This window comes from Amblyomma americanum, chromosome 5 (genome assembly GCF_052857255.1).
Source record: "Amblyomma americanum isolate KBUSLIRL-KWMA chromosome 5, ASM5285725v1, whole genome shotgun sequence".
NCBI lineage: Eukaryota > Metazoa > Arthropoda > Arachnida > Ixodida > Ixodidae > Amblyomma > Amblyomma americanum.
Genome location: NC_135501.1, coordinates 183,346,417 through 183,364,031, shown reverse-complemented (window position 1 = coordinate 183,364,031; position 17,615 = coordinate 183,346,417). Strand labels below are relative to the sequence as shown.

At 45.5% G+C, this 17,615-nt stretch overlaps 1 protein-coding gene across 1 annotated transcript; it reads right to left on the bottom strand.

Annotated features, from left to right (window-relative positions):
• Window positions 1-284: 284 nt before the first annotated feature.
• LOC144133134 (uncharacterized) lies at window positions 285-13,016 on the bottom strand. The gene is made up of 5 exons (XM_077665994.1): window positions 12,776-13,016; window positions 10,023-10,152; window positions 7,628-7,773; window positions 3,158-3,290; window positions 285-2,145 (listed from the first exon to the last, which is right to left on the bottom strand). The coding sequence occupies exons 1-5, from the start codon at window positions 12,825-12,827 to the stop codon at window positions 1,887-1,889; spliced, it is 720 nt and encodes a 239-aa protein (XP_077522120.1). The 5' UTR covers window positions 12,828-13,016; the 3' UTR covers window positions 285-1,886.
• Window positions 13,017-17,615: the final 4,599 nt, after the last annotated feature.

Below are 17,615 nucleotides of genomic sequence, written 5' to 3'. Positions count from 1 at the left end.
GTTTTTGAGGTGCGCCATACATAAAAACCTGAATCTCATGACTGTTTGCAAGGGCGGCGACACTGGGTGGGTAGCGTTCACGGGCACGTCGCGCTGAGGAGTGCAAAACACACCTTTCATTTCGTGGCTACGTTCTTTTGATGGCAAGCAATTGAGCCATGTCATGATTTCGGTGTTGCGAAATCTTTTGTGAGCACCTGTACACATATTGAAGGCACGTCCTATTCGGATTATTGAAGTTGGCAAGACATGGGCTCGTCCGACGAGCACTAAATCACAAGGAAACGTTAAAACGCAAGTTTATTTCGGGAAAAAAAGAGACAAAACAAATGCAGCGAAGGAACAGAGAGCACAATCCTGCGCTTTACCCATCGACGGAGCACTTTTCCCACTCAACTCAGCCTAAGAATTCAGGGAATATCGTAGCTATATCTACTCTGGAGACAGTGTGGACCAAGAAATGGTAGGAAAAAAGTCAGAATAGAAGGCCGAAGAACAAAGGGTATATAAAACGCGCTTGACCCTGAAATAGAGCCAGTAATTATTCAAATGTGGGTAGCGCAAGAGACAAGGACAAGAAGAAGAAAACCAGACACCACCAGCGCTGAACTATCAGTGCTTGTGGTGTCTGGTTTTTGTCATGTTTTTTTTTCCTTGGATTGGCCGCTACGTACATTATACTACAACCAACTAGTCCAACTTTCCGTTCTCGCCAAATATTGCATTACAGATCCATCTCCTCGCCCTTTCGTAACTACCGCGCACAGAAAACTGCATGCGTGCGCACAGGCGTAGGCCTATAGATATAAACTGTGTGATGAGTTTCATCGCATATCGTATGTGCTAATAGTAACACATACATGTATATGGGAAAATGCAATTGAACTGACAGCAAATGAAACGGACAATCACGTAATAATGTGCTTTAAAAACCATTCAGAGTAGGTCCAAATGAAGGGGATGATAATATATGCACTACTTGAATATATTAGAGCATCTGAAGCATAAATCTGACTCACCGCGTCCCAGAAGGCGCCAAGGGAAATGTGTTCTCTGTACAGCGTATGATTCATTGACCGCTCCGTATGCACAATACGCACATTCGAAATGAAGTAGTTTCTAAGCATGCATGGCGTACACTAATTACTACCAATACTGTTTACAAGCAAACGTAATCACATGAATATATTGTGACAAAAAAACGAAGGTTTAACAAGAACTTAGTCATATTAGTCTCTCGGAAAAATCATACCTCGTGGAGAGCTTGAACACCGCCTTTGCTCCCTCTCTTCTGACTTCCCATCAATCTGTCGTCGCATGTATTGGTAAAACTTGTAGCCAGGAACAATCTCAACAAGTTACACCGTCCTTACATGGTGGTCTAACGCTAACCGGCGCAGAGCTGTACTGAGGTCTCCTTCCTTCCTTATGGCCTACCCATCACGTCGTCATGACGTCATAGAGAAGGCGACGTTGAAAGGGGCTTGCGGGGTGGGGAGGCTTTGAGCCTGCATAACCGGTGGCACTGCCAGCGCCCCCACACGGCACCGACCGCGGCCTTGGTAAGCAAAGCAATAACGCTGGAGGCGTCGAGAGAAAGCGAATGAATGAGTTGGAGTTGAGGAATGGGACGAAAGTAAAACGTTGCACATTTACCTTAACCACCCCAATTTTACTCTTCGAGCAAGAATTATTTCAGTATGACATCGCAAATAAGTCGCCTTGTAGTCTGCATGACGCGCCTTGTAATCAACAAGAGGAGGATGATTGAAAGCGTGTGCACATTAGCACACGCTTCCGTTTATCCGAGGTCCGAAAGGTTATATCTGTACAGAGAACGCGTTCGTTCTTTGTAAAATAAGCAGCTTCGGTGAAATAAATGGACGCTAAGGCTTGCGGCCGACGACAGCGGAGGCTTGTATCAGGAGCTCGATGAGACTCTCGGCTTTGGGTTCTTTGGGACCCAACTGCGGCAGCGTAGGCAGGGATTTGCAGCTGCTGGCGCCTTTCTCGCTTTGGCCGCAGGCATTGTGCAGCGTCTTGCCCAACACGTTCTCCGCGACGCCGAGGAGAAAGGCCTTGGCCCCGACGCTTTCGCAAGGTGCCAGCGTTTTGGCGATGCAGTCCACGGCGCTGTGGTAGGAGCTGCGAAGACGGTAAGAAGTAGCACAGCTAATCAGCGTGACGGTTGTTGGTTGGTTTTGGTGAGGAAAGGAAATGGCGCAGTAACTGTCTCACTTCTCTCGGTGGACACCCGAACCGCGCTGTAATAAAGGAATAAAGGAGGGACTGAGAGAAGAAAGGAAGAAAGAGGTGCTGTAGTGGAGGGCTCCGGAATAATTTCGACCACCCGGGGATCTTTAACATGCACTTACATCGCACAGCATAAGGGCGCCTTTTGCGTTTCGCCTCCACCGAAGCGCTGTCGCTGCGGTCGGGTTCGCACCCGGGCAATCAGCGTTACGAAACTTTTGTCGGTGTGGATCCCCTATGGTGGATCTACAGAATGTCGGTCATTCCATTTGAACTGGCTATTGTGGTATGCACTTGTCATTGTGTTATGTTATCACTGTGTTATCTTCTGTTAGTCATATTGCTTCGTATAAAACTTCAAATCTGAATACCGTTTCTATTTGTACTGCTACTGTTCAATAAGGAAATAATTAATCAGCATTCCCCCTAGCGCAACCATACGGCTACACCCGAAGAATTTTCCTTTTAACTGCGAAGTTTCTGTCCAAGTTTCTGGACCAACACCGTTTCTGCTTCGACTTATCAATTAATTCGCTATCGTCCTATCTTATGCTAGCCATCCTGGTTAGCTCAACTGGTAGAGCGACTGCCCCGGTGAGGTCAGCGCTCCGTGTTTCCTTTAATAATTAACAGCCCTGTACCTATAAGAGCTTGCTCTTTATAGATAGGCGCCTTGCTTCGTGTTAGAGTAATCCTCAAATCATTCAGTCATGCGCCACCATGAAACCTCGTTGTATCAAGCTGCACTACATAGATGATGATGATGATGTCCTCAGTCTTAATGACACACATCCACGGCGCACTAGTTAAAGATCGTAAAATGTCTTCCTTCTCACAGCATAAAATGCTCGAGAGTTTGTAGCAAACCGATGAAAGCATACCGATAGCCCGACAGTGCACTAACCAGCAAGTGTATGAGACGGCTTGCTTGACGGGAGCCTTGGACACTGCTCTCTGCACCGCACTCTTGAGATTCCTGAAGCAGGCGTGAAGCTTGTCGCCAACCGTGTTCATGCACTTGGCACCGCTCAGGTACGCTGCCGGATGGGAAACAAAGCAGCAATATATTTATTAGAAAGAACCTGTTAGACGGGATTGAGTGCTGTGTTGGTGGCAGGTGGGGCTTAAAATACCGAAGGTGTAGGTGGGATATGAGTGATGCCAACAGGAAAGGTCCAAGTAAATTGGGACAATGTGGCGTAGCCAGCCTCAGCACGGACATTGCACAGCACATGTTATTTTCGTATTTCGCTTCCATCGAAATGCGGCTGCCGCGGCAGGAATTCAAAACCGCGGCCTTGGGCTCACCAACAAACTGTCATACCCCCCGCTGAACCAACGTGGCGAGTGGCATAAAAACAGTCTTCTACACGTCGCACAAAACAAATAACCGATTGAAATTACATTTTTTTTATCTGAAATGTAACTTGTTTCATACTGGTCAATTACTGACCACGAAAAGTAACTGAACGATTACCGAGCTGTAATCGACTACTATCACGTCAATTTTCATGCATTTCTTATTAGCACAGGACAGATAGTCATGGACGAGAATAAGTTGGTGCCGCTTGCTTGATCTACTATAATCTGTATAGTTGCAAATGCATAACTGCTATATAATAGCATATGTATGATATGCATAGCAGTGCATACGTCGGTAGTTTGGTTTGCAGTTGTTTTTCGAAGAGTTCTTGGGTATTTCATCCCATTTTACTTGTGAACAGAGTAGTGACACTGAATAGTATCTCAATGTATGCATTAGAGGGAAGTGCGTTGCTTTAACATAAGAAGACTTTATACTTTTTTATGTTTTGTTAAGACCGTATACACGACCTTGAAGTCACAAAAAGCGTCGCGTTTCGCTGTTAACATGGTTGGCAGAAAATCAAGGCTCTGGCGCCGGTGCGAACGGAGACTTAGTTCCTTCTCCATCAAAGGCATAGACGGCGTACTGACGCAATTATCCTCCTGCATGATGATGTGATAAGCTTCGACAATTTTGCGCTCCACCTTGCCCTTGCCTCTAACTAGAAGACTAACATTCGAAAACAGCGGTTAGCAGCCGCAATCGCGGCAGTGGCGAGGCAGGTTTGCTCCGCCAGTGGGGTTCAATGGGTTGTGGCGCTCTCGTAACTTATGACTGATTCACCGGCCAGTTTGGCCGATGCAAAATTTTTCACAAGTCAGGAGAGTCTCGTACACAACACGTGTCGCACATGTAAAGTACCAGTTCTCATGCTGCGTCGTATACGCAGGAGGCCTGGTTCTGCCACGCGCAACACGTGAACGGAGGCGTGGAAGTGTGCATGGAACAGAAAATACGACATTAAAACCCTGCCTCCCAGCAACTTTTCTGATGTTGTGAGAAACGTTATGCATATATGGAATCAGCTCGAAAATTTTCCGTTTAGTTCCTGTTGGGTCAGCCATTTTGGCATCTCCACCCTTAATCGTTAGCTGCAACGTTTCTACCACCACGTTCAAAAGCGCTTGTGGAAAACCGGCGGCTTCCAAAGGCTCAAACTGATTATCAAAACATGACTTTATGCTGTGCTGACGGCTCTCTTGCAGTGCATTACCAAAGCTGTTGTTGGCGCTCTGGGGATACAAAGACCAACCTCACTAAGCACGACTTTTTGTTGGGCCATCATGGTGAAATTCGTTATTATGAGAAAGGCACCCGAGAAAAAAAAACACCAACGGATTAAGCAGGCTCTGAGAAAAAGAAAATTTTTTCTTGCCCCTTTCCCGCCTTAAAGTTGTTCCTGTTTCTCGCGTTCTCAGCGCAAAGTTTTCATCATACCGATTGTCTTCACAACAGGTACAATGTGGGGCTAGTTTGGGAAGCTATTTTACCCCGGTATAAAAGCATTCCTTTGTGTGATTAATTATGTTTAACCGATAAAATATTTACATTATTAATCTACAATTATTCGTCACCACAAACTGAAAAAAAAGCTCACCTCCTCCTCCTATGCTCTTTTGTTTCGTTGGCTGTTGGCTTCCGTCATGTATGTAAAAACGAGCACCTCTTTTCCATTCCCTTGTTTGGTGGGATTAATTCATGCTTGCCGATTAATATTGCTTCACGCGAGTAATATACGGAAATGTTGAGGGCAACGTCAAGGGTTCGCCTTCTTTGATGCTGATAGCAAGTGAAAACTCCACAGCATTGCTGATACGCTGAATTACTTCATACAACTTCATCCACAAGGCAGAAGTAGAAACAATCTAGTACACTGTAATGACATTTAACCGAAGTTTTAGGCATGGAAACCTCCTTTTGGCGGGAGTTCTGTCTGTATCATCGTGCTTTTGTTCTTTGCCACCTAACACTGGAAAGAAGATGCACTCGTACTTGATTCATGCCCAGCTTTCCTGGACATCACCAAATGGCGCCATCTATGGGCGTTCAGTGGCGAACACCGTTCAAAACTAACGGAATACATTCAACAGTAACTGAGAAAAAACTCAAAAGTAGGATGTTATAGAGGCGCAAAGGTGTCGATACCGATGGCATGCTCTTGCTATGCGCTGCAGAATATGAATTATAAAATGCGCCTTGCTCCCGCAGCGAGTGGTCCTGACGGACGCACGAACCGCATGGCGCCGACAAAAGATTCAAAATTCCCATCGTAGTTGTTGATGCCAGTGCCATGCACTACTTGGCGACAGCCACGAAAAAAACAAGCATCTGTCTTGATTTTCTGGGTTTGTCTTCAGTCACTTTGTGTGTGCGTACGTTTGTTATATTCGATTTTCTCATCGGCTTTCCTTCGCAGTTAATGTTATCGCGCTTTTGACTTTACGACTTTCATGATGACTAGCTTGTTTTTTTTTATTTGCCTGTATATAATAAGGGAGAAGATAGTCACTCGAAACTGTCACCAAAGTGCATAATAATGACGAAAAAAAATACGTTTTTCTTTTCCTGTAAGATCACCCTTGTGAAACGCCTAATCTAACTTTTCGATAATTTCGAGACAGGTTTAGTCAATAGCAGGGTTGCTTATTTATTTATTTATTTGTTTTATTTATGACATGCTGCAGGCAGTGAGGTCCAAGCAGGAATGGATTACATAAACAGATCACAAATTGAGCAAAAATACCAAAATGCAAACAGAACACGAGCTGCGGGAAATTAAATGAAAAGGCAAAAAATAAGCTAACACAACAAGCAAAAAAAAACTAACAATATTCACTTATCAAGTCAAGAGACCTTACACACGAGGCTGGTAAGCTGTTCCAATCACTGATGGTTTGCGGAAAGAAAGAGTTAGTCTTTGCAAAGTACGGGGTCAGAGAAAGGGGGTGGGAGTGTCGAGTTCGTCTGGTGTTCTGCAGTATAAGATACGGTGAAGAATTTATTCCAAGTTTACGGTTAAAAAATAAAAATAAGAATTTCAACCGAAGAAACTTGCGCCGGGACTGAAGGGTTGGTATTAAATTCGACTGCATTAATGCAGAGACTGAAGCAGTTCGATTGTATTGCGAAAACATGAATCGCACAGCTTTCCTTTGGATCCGCTCAAGTGCTTTTATGTTAGTGACAATATACGGATCCCATACAATGCACGCATATTCCAATTTAGTCCTTATAAAGGTTTCATATGCCAGTCTCTTAACCTGAAGTGGTGTATCATTTAGTTTATGGCGCAACAAACAAAGTTTACGTAAGGCAGACGAGCAAGTGTTAGAAATATGAGTGTTCCAGCTTAGCTTGTTTGTTAATGTAACACCGAGATATTTATATTCGTTTACTTGAGTAATTTTTCCGGAACCCAGAAAAAAAGAGCATATGAATGTATTAAGTTTTCTTTTAACACGTAGTAGGACAGTCTTTTCAAAGTTAACTTTCATGCCCCATCGATTACACCATGCGTGGATAATGAACGAACAGCCTGCATGAAATTAAAAAAAAATCGCTGTGGTTTAGCTGCGGTTAAACCTGAAGTGACGCGATAGCTACAGCTGGCCGAGTGGAACTTGGCCACGTAACAAACCACGTGACCAACCACGTGATCAGCCACGGCGCCGCGCCGCCGGCAGCTGCTCCGCACCACGTGACCAACCACGTGACAGCGTGGTGGCGCAGCCACAAGGTTGCGCGCCGCCACGCTGAAGGCTCGAAACGCTTCCGTAATGTAGCTATCGCTACAAAACACACATGCAGTTCTTACATTTCATTACAACGCAGATACCAAAGCGGATTCTGCAAAGACGCAACGTGCATCTGACTTGGGCCAGCATTGCCTTTCAACACTACGTCATCTTATGGCTGGCGGCTGGCAACGTTATGCTTAGCGCATTGTACAGCATGCGGAATTCAACCCAATGCTTCTAAAGAGGCATTAGCAAAACAAACTTAGAGTACCTTTGTTCGCTTCAGAACCCGTGGTGCAGACAGCTTCGACGCTGTCGCGCAAGGCTTGCACGGTCACGAGCGCAGCGGCTTTGGTGAGACCGCGCGTGCAGTTGTTGTGAAACTGGAGAGCGCACGCAACTTGTGGTTTGACCCTCCTGAAAGCATGAAATATTAGAGTTTGAGGTCCACCCACTGCACACATTTCCTTTTGTGTTCAAACCCGGCTTAGATCTCTACAGAACTTCCATAATGCGCGATAACCTGCCACTTCCATCCCGGCCGCGGCGGTCGAATTTCGATGTAGGCGAAATTCTAGAGGCCCGTGTACTGTGCGATGTCAGTGCACGTTAAAGAACCCCAGGTGGTCGAAATTTCCGGAGCCCTTCACTACGGCCTCTCTCATAGCCTGAGTCGCTTTGGGACGTTGAACCCCCATAAACGAAACCAAACCAACTTGCCATATCCTATGTAGCAATTCCGGACAAAAATATTTTTCAACGAAGAATAGTTTATGAACGCCATTTTTCATATATTAAAGCCTGAATATATGAAAAATATATGACATATAGTACATTTGTGAAAAATATAGTACAAAATGTATGAAAATATCCATAAATATATATTCATGGATATCTTCCTATATTTTGTCATATATGTTTCCCATATGCAAGCGCTCACTATAATCAATATAACCGCAGATCTCACGTCGGCATGCTTGCATTTTTTCGCTATCAACGTGTTCGCTGTCGTCAACACCGTCCCCTTTGATTTTCTATAGCAGTCTTATCTACTCGATGCAGGCGATGGAAAAATTTTAAAATAAATATTTTGTTACGCATCGAAAGAATGGACCATTGCCTCCAACATTTCCATAACAGTACCTTACAACACTCCAATATAGTCAATATTTTTGTCCAAGAAAACTGAAGATGAGTTCTCTACACAGCGTATTCTTTCATTCATCACTAGGTTGTGCGCCCTGTATTGTGCCATCATCATGCACCTCTCATTCGCTTTATGTTTTCCGCCAACGTTCCCGGATTCTGCTTAAGCATACTTCTTTCCGCGTGCCGCAGAGTGCAGTAGCCTTTTCCCATACATCGTCGCCAACACGTGTCGGACATACTTCATAGTCTCCTCCCTCTCTGTAAACACGTGTTTCCTGTTGCTCTTCCATTCAGTTATTTCGCCTTCCATGTAGTGCTTCTCTGAGGGGCATTTAACGTATTGAAATCAACATGAATGACAGCAGCATTATTTTCGACCTCCTTCAGCAGTGCCAGGTATGCAACCAGGGGTATTATGAAAAAAAAATGGAACTGGTCGGCACTTCACGCAGACAGCAGGAAATATCGGTGGTCAACGGCTGCACTCTAAACAAGAATAAGCCTATATATGCGAGTAAGGACAGTAAGCGGTCCTCTAGCGCACATTCTTTTTGAGCCAGAGTATACAGGTCCAAACCCTGGGGTAGATTTCAATCATTGAACATACGGAATACTTCTTATTGCCAACGGAAATCAATTCCCTCTTCAAAGCACTGAAAGTTCTTGCAGTTACAAAGACTTTAACTGTTTCAATCTCCTCTATTTTCTAACCTCAGGACCACCGGTACCGCATTTAAAAGCCTCCTCCTATTGCTAACTGCATCTAGTTACTTTGCTGTGCAGTGGGAACGTGCCTCCGCTGCCAAGAATGAGCAATCCATATATATCATTGGTCTAAATCCACCATGAGACTTGGTCAGCATACGCTTCCCCTAAAACTGAGTCCAATGGAGGACATCTTACTGCATTCTTACTCTAACATATTCTAATTCATGTTTAGAGTGCACAATGCCCTTAGACCGGCCTATCGGCTTTCGCTTATCAAAATAAAGTCCCGGTGTCCTCAGTGAAGGAAAGCGTATAGGGGAACGGCTCAGCGTCAGATTATGAGCTGAAATCTAGAAATCTATTGAGATAGGATGGGCACATCTAGCACAGGAATGAGCAAATTGAATGCGACAGAAAGAGGGGACGTTGTTCTGCTGTGGACTATGATAACGAAAATTATTTAATAATAATAATAATAATATTAATAATAATAATAATAATAATAATAATAATTTGGTGGTTGGAGAAAGGAAATGGCGCACTATATGCCTAACATATCGGCGGACATCTGAACCGCGCCTTAAGGGAAGGGATAAAGGAGAGAGTGAAAGAAGAAAGGAATCGAGAGGTGCCGTAGTGGAGGGCTCCGGAATAATTTCGACCACCTGGGGATCTTCAGCGTGCACTGACATAGCACAGCACACGGGCGCCTTAGCTTTCCGCCTCCATCGAGACGCGGCCGCCGTCGTGGTCTGGCTCTTGTTTTGTTCAGAGTGTTCACGGGGCTATAATTCTTGTTTCTTACTTACCCGCACGCTATTCCCAGCTGCTTCTCCGACTCCGGTATGCGCGACCCCTTCAAGTAAGGCACGTAGTCTTCTCCGCATGCGCGCAGGGTCTCAACCTTGCAACCCGCTCTCAGGTGGGCTCTGCAGGTTCCTGTAAAAAATATTAGAAGTTTAATAGAATTATGCTCCCGTGATCTCACGGGGATAGAGTCTAGAGCATCATTTATGAGTCTACTGGTCATCGCGAATCTCCAGACATTACAAACACATTGACATTCATTCGTTGCTCAGTGTGCCCAATGTTGGCACACGGCCCTGACGGCATCCAGCCTATCTCGCAAAAGCAAAAGTCAAAAATTAATTCAGCAAAACTGGCTGATAGACAAGTTGGCACTGATTGCTGAAAGACATCTTAGGGCAAAACAAAAAATACAGCTGACGATACACGATGGACCGGCACTGAGCGAATTAGTGCTTGTCCCATAAATTCTAATTTGTCTCTGTGTCTGTTTCGGTGTTAATATGGATTTTAGCGAAATACCAAACAGAGTAATATGCACTCTGTAAATTTGCGGCATTGAAAATAACGCTTAGAAATATAAGAAAATAAAACTCGGCAGTGGCGCAGCTCGCATGAAGGCTCAGCTTTAAAATCGATTTGTACAAAAATTAGCCTGATTTTTAAAGATGAAGGAAATTGCTGGTTTTGGGTCACTTGTTATTGTGAAGCCACGACTACGTTCAGCAATGACACCTGCTGCACAGTTACGATAAGTTGAAAGACGCTTGCCACCTCTTAGCGTCCAAGCACTGCAGGGTGCTCTTTATAGCGGTTTGTTGAGGCAGCAATTTCTTAATATATTATGAGATCAACACTTAAACACTGCCTTGCACGTTATTACTTAAGCTATTGATTTTGTTGTGTTTGATGTTACGGTTCCTTTTTAATCATGTATAAACTATTTTTCCTTTTTTTTCTCGTCTCCATGCATGCAATATGTTTTCCTATATTGATTTTTCGACATGTATAACTTGATATTGAAATTTCGCACCACATATTGAAATTTCAAGTGGTGTCTCTCCCGTATCTGCAATGTACATTTAGTGAACTTCATGCTGCCGTACCTTGTTGTGGTCTCTTGGGCAGAGTCAAGGTGCCTCGAGCAGCTTTTTTCACAAGAGCTCCTTCCATGTATGTGGTAAAATAAAGGAATTGAATTGAACTGAACATCGTTCAATTCATTTCGTATAGTTTTCAGCGCTGACCGGCCAATATCAGCACCAATAGCGTCATGGAACCTCTCGAGAGATTTGTGAAGGTGAAGGGGACCAAAATCAGTGAGACTGAGAAAGTAAACTCGATTTTGCGATACAATGCTTAGTCTGAAAACTACAATTATGCGATAACTGTTTCCATTTTAAATTGCTTGCTTTCATGCTTCCCAGATTTCCTATAATCCAATTTGCAATGATAACTGCAATTGTATTTTGATTGATACCGCAACAGGAGGCATGAAATAGTCGTGTAAGATCTAGACGGCTGTAAAATTCTGGATTTTCGCATGAATGCTGTACTCGACGTGCAACAATGTGAGTTTGCCAGACGCTGGACGAGTATTCTATTTTATTTTCCCCTCTAATTTTGCTGGCGGGTGCATCCACCAGTGCCGCGTCATCATTTCAGTTTTGACGGTAAGAAAGCGCGTTTCTGAGAGGGAGATTTCACTCAAGTTGTTTTATTTGATACATTTGGCATTGGTGCGAAAGCACTTATATACATTCAGCAACACTTAACAAGAATGTCCTCATCTACGTACGTACTACTGGAGACAAAGGTTACTGGGACGCGAGTTCTAGGAAAAACGTTTATTGTAGCTCCACCTCGCTACACAGTCGCCGAATATTGTATGAAGGCATAAAAGCCCTAAATGCTCCTTCCTCTGGTAACAATATCAGGCGACTGTGTAGCGTGGTGGAGCTACAATAAACGTTTTTCCTAGAACTCGCGCTATATACGTATTTACGTAAATAAAAAGAAATAAAATAAATATTGCCGCGACTGGGAGTCAAGCCCGCGTTGGCGCGGAAAGATCATCTTCGCGGCCACTGGACGAGAGCACCTGGTTATCGCCGCAACCGAACACGCCACGTGTTAAACTTCAACACACTCACGCGCCGTTCATTGCACATCGTCGTCTTGAATCTGCGGCGCGAACAGATCAGATCAACTTAATCTCGACCAGAGCTTAACCTGAGTCTAATATCGTCGCCAGACATGCCGGCGACCCAGCAAAACAAAACCATGAGCCAACCAGGCTAAACGCATGCTTTCCCACGTCTACTCAGTTTAACTACTTCAAAATCTTACCAATTTTTTGAAGTCTTCTTTATGCTCGATGCAAAAGCAAGAGCAATATTATTTTTGAAGCACGAACTGCGTGCTTTGTTTTTCTAATGCGCGCCTTAACTTAAAGTGCGTGTATGAATATTCTTGAAGCTTAAAAGTGAATTATGAGTATGGACCATGGACTGCGCCGCACATCGGCTCACTTTCCTGATTCCCACTAGCAGAAATGTATCCCTCGCAGGTTTCTTGTTTTTATATTTCTAGCATCCTGCTCTAAAAGCCTTTGGCATGGCCCCAATATCCTGCTCCCCACTGCCTGTCATAAATGTAATGCCCGTTACTCCTCCAATGTCACCTTAGACAGCACAGCAGAGATAAACGCCCTGGACTACCTAAACAAAGGGAATTACTTATACAGTCCACTTACCTAATAGCGACACCGCGAGAAGCACTAGACGAGCACTAATATCGGCACGCATCTTCCTAGTCGGTGTCTTCTTGCAGGCGCATCAGTCTCGACATGACGTCTTCTTCGACGGATCGTCTCACTTTATCATCCGTCCTTTCAAGAACACACTGAGCGTTGAGGAAAACATCCGACACCGGCTGAACGGTCGCGACGCACTGGGGTGTCTCGGTTCCCCATTGGCATTCGATCGGCGGCTGACGTCGCTGGCAGACCGGCAGCCTTTTATTTTTATCTACAGATCGGAGAGATCGATGCCCAACCGTCTCTCCCCTTTCAAAAGCTGTAAACGCACGCGCAGCGTTGCGAAGGAGTAGGAAGATAGTTTAAACTGCATTAAGACAAAAATAAAAAAAACTAGGTTGCCGAGAGCGTCTACCAGCTCGACAGCTTTCGCACGCGCTATCCTGCGCTGGCATCTCCTCAGGCGAAACTAGAAGAGATCGTTAAGGAGACTCTCACGTACATGGATACGCGGTTTGTCCCGCGCGATCGATAGGTCAAATAATGAGTCCTTTCAACTGAATTTCATAGCTTGGCACTGAAGCCTTCGATCCATGCACCTAACGCTTGTTATGTGCGGCGCGACTTACGTTCGCTCGAACATTCTTTTTATGTTCTTCCCTTACGGCCGAAGAGATCGGGGCTTCCACATCTGACAATATAAAAAACACTAACGGGGGCCTTGACAGTCTCGCAATCATCTATAGACGGGGTACACGCCCTGCAATGGGAATCAGTGCTGAAAGGACTTTTATGGCGCTTTAGTAAAGCGTGGAATGACTTAGAGCTTATGGCCGTATTCTATACAGCGTCATCCACTGGCAATTGGTGCAAACGGAAGTATATATCGAGGAAAGGCTGGTTTACTGCGCTTAATTAAATGAGCCACTTCTTCGTTCTCGACATCAAAAAATATTACTAATAGTGCTGCGGTTTATATCGGGTTCAACGCCCCCAATCTGCATGTGGGCCTTACGCGATGCCGCAGTCAAGGACTGTGGATTAATTCTGAGCTAGTGGGATTCTTCAGAGTGCATTGGCATCGGACAACACGTATGGGCGGCATTGAATGTCTCCACCGCAATGCAGCCGGCGCGGCTGGGAGTCGATTCCGCAACCTTGGGCGCAGCAGCCGTACGCGATAGCCTCCGAAAGCCCCGCCTAGCGGCGTTGCTGCTTGTGACGGAGAGCGCCATCTCCGAACGAGAAATAAAAAGGGGGCACTTGCCCGCGGCCGCCTGGATTGGGAGCGCGCGTGTCGGGATGGAAAGGTGGGCGTGGCTTCGTTTTTGTTGTGCATCGTTTGCTGCGCGGCTTTCGAAAAGATATCGGAGGGACGGCTCTTTTCGCTGAGTGAACTTATTTGAAGGAGAACAACTCGTTGAACACGGCCACTTTGTTGAGTTAACGATTGGCAGTAATGCAGTACATTTTTTATTTATTGAGATTACGCCCAGGACAAAAGGTATAAAAGAGGGGATTGATTTGAAAAAAAAAAAAAACTTCTGAATTACAAGCGTGCATGCCTCTTGCTTATACAATGTATGCTAAAATAGTACACACGCTTTGTTACATTCCTAATTATAATTAGCTAAGACACTGCGAAGGCGCAATGATCAAGGCTGGAGGTGAGCTATCCATGAAGGCGACTCGATTTCTATGAAGTGCGCGGAATGAATGACTGAAGGAGTTTTCGTGTAATAAGAAGTGCTTGCAACTGCGAAACATTCGCCGCAGGCCACCGATTCTATTGTGTACGTCATGTGCCTCGACGGGGGTTCTGACATTTCCTGATGTGTTGGAAATGGCGTACGTGCATTAAACTCTGCGAACCGAAGTGGCACACACGATCATTCTTCTTGGCTCTTTCATGAACTGTGGTTTAGCTCTGATTTTGTGTTTTTGGAAAGATAACCGCGCCCATTCGGGCATGAAATTAAGTGGTGAACGTAAAGAATTTACTGCTGCGTGGGCACGTAATTCCTCTCGTCGTGAAGAAACCAGCATATCGGCCAGACTGCGGAGTGTTTGAAAGCTCCCTATCTAGGGAATGTTGCTTATTAAGAAAAGGCCCAATCGACCGAACTCTCGTGATATCTTGGGTAGCCGCCCACAGCAGAAGGCGCAACCGGGACACTCTCGCAGCTGTTTCGGTGAAAAACGCAGCTTTTCCGATACCGATGGCTATTATGCTACAGTTACGCATCACTTTTGCCGGCGGCGGAGATTAACCACCAGGTGCAGCTGGCCCTGATCGAACCGGGCGTCGAACAGGGTAAACTTGAAGCGTCATTCCTTGAAAGGCCACCGCTTCCGAAGAGGTCGTTGCCTCCGGTCCGCAGCGACCGGTGTGAAGGAACTGCATTCCCTCCCGCCCTGCGGTATTAGACGTTTTTAACGTTTCGTAGAGGTATTAGCGGAAACGGATATCGGTTTACCGGACGCCGGCTGCGCATCCCTTACAAAAATGGCCTATATACAGTCTATAGACTTCTTATAGACTCTATTGCCTTCCTATAGATATTTCTTTTTGTCTGTTCATAGTTTATAGACTATCTAAAGACAAAAGTTTACTAAAACTGTATGGCCATAAATCTATACATTGTGTTTAGACTGTCTATATGATTTGTACTGCCTATGGGCTGTTCTCTAGGCTTCGTCGATAGTCTATAGACTTTATAGACAGGAGTTCGTGGACAGTCTATAGACTGTCTAAAGAAATTTTTGTAAGGGATGCGCTGTGACCCCGCCTGGCCCCACCCATGCCAATGCCCGTGCGCAGGCGGCGTCCGGTGAACGGATACACGTGTCTGCTGATACTTCTACGAAACGTTAAAAAAAAAACAACGTCTAACGTTGGCACCCGTAAAAATCGGTTTCTGGCGAGGTGCAGCCCGGTCCGTGCCTTCCCGCAACGAAGGAGAGATGCCGTCGCTTAGGTTGACTAAACTAGTGGAGACGCAAGAGCCCGGAGGTGTGGAGTTCCCCTTGTATACAGAGTGGTCTTCGTGCTCTAGCAGGCGTTGCTAGTAGTATACGGTCGCAACACTGCTCCTGGCGGGGAAACAGCGGCCAGATAACTCCGGCTTAAGCTTCACCGTTGAGATTATTATTGCGTTAGCAATAAAAGGGAGTGTCAAAGCGGAAAAGACGACCGCCGTCTGCCAGTAGTCAGTGGAAAACAGGTCGCCCACGACCCGGTAGGCAGGCTGCCACCTGCCCACTGTGGCAGGTAGCAGTATGAAATCTCGAACACAAAAAATCGTTATATTCGAGGTGGCTGTATTGCCACCTTGAGTATAACGGCCTTTCGTGTGTTGACCTCTTATATAAGAAACGTTATTGCGCCACCTCAGATATAGCACATGTTTGTGTGTTACCCCGGAAATAATGAAACTAAGGACGCCGTCTTGAATATGACGAACTTCCCTGTGTTGACCTCTGATAAAACGAACCGAAGTGTACCACCTGGGATATAACAAAATTTGGTGCGTCAGCTACTGGATATAACGAATGTTTGGCAGCTAACGCATTCGACGATCCACCGAGGTTTGCCTAAAAGTACTTTTTTGTAATTTTTATTTAAATATGTAAGCTTCCGCGCATTTACTTCCAGAAATATGGGACTAACATTGAAGGTTCGACGTATTTCCATGTTAGTCCCATACCCAGGAATATGGATCCAAACCTCCACGCAGCAAGAAGACAGGCAAGGGCTAAATATGTAGAAACGAAGATAGCCACACAAGATCGAGTAGTGTACACTGATGCCACACTGTATCCATGGAATCGCAGCCAAAGCATCAAGAAAACAGTTTCGGCTGTAACAACGAAGGAAGGTGACCTCATCAGCTGTGCATCCACGAGAGATGGAACGATAGCTGAGGCAGAGGAGATAGCCGTAGCCCTAGCGGCAGCCGAGGGCTATCGCACCAACAAAACTCTCACAATCTTAACTGACTCCCAGGAAGCGTGCAGACGCTACATGACAGGAAGAATCAATAAGAAAGCACTAAAGATACTCCTGAAAACGAAGCGAACCAATGAAAATATCCAACATAGGATCTACTGGGTACCAGGACACGCCAGAATCAAAGGCAATCTGAAGGCAGACAAGCTAGCTCGCGAGCTCACTACCCGAGCTGGTGCGTCAAATGCCTCGGACGGCCCGGGGATGACGGTGGAGCTCACGTACGCAGCTATCCTCAACCTCATTAAAGGCAGAAGGCGCAAATACCCCCAGCCACACCCTCAGCTAACACAATACTAGGCGACATGCTGGAGTAGACTCCAAACAGGGACCTTCTACAACCTTCATGTCCTACATAAGATGTATCCAGAGCAGTATAGGGATACATGTCCGTGGTGCGGGGCAACCCCCACGTTATATCATATCACATGGGAATGTACACACAATGTAGCGTTCCGAAATAATAAAGACCCAAATGCGGAGCAGTGGGAGGACCGGCTAACCAGCAGCCAGCTTAAGGTCCAAAGGGACCTAGTGAGCCACGCATGCCGGATGGCCAGGGACAGTGGTGCCTTGGACTAGGGGCGCCAACCACGCTCAGCCTGGAAGACATCGGCAGTCTCCGGGCACGCAACCAAACCTCTCAATTGGAACAATAAAGTTTACTCTCTCTCTATCAAGAAATAGGTGTCATGTGACGTTTCTGCATTTTTCTGTAGGCATAGAGTCTTGTAGCACAAAGCATATAATTAGCTCATATAGAAAATACTGTTTCAAATGCGGCCGGTGTTCGTTCACGGGAACCGTCAGACCTCAGAAATACATTTT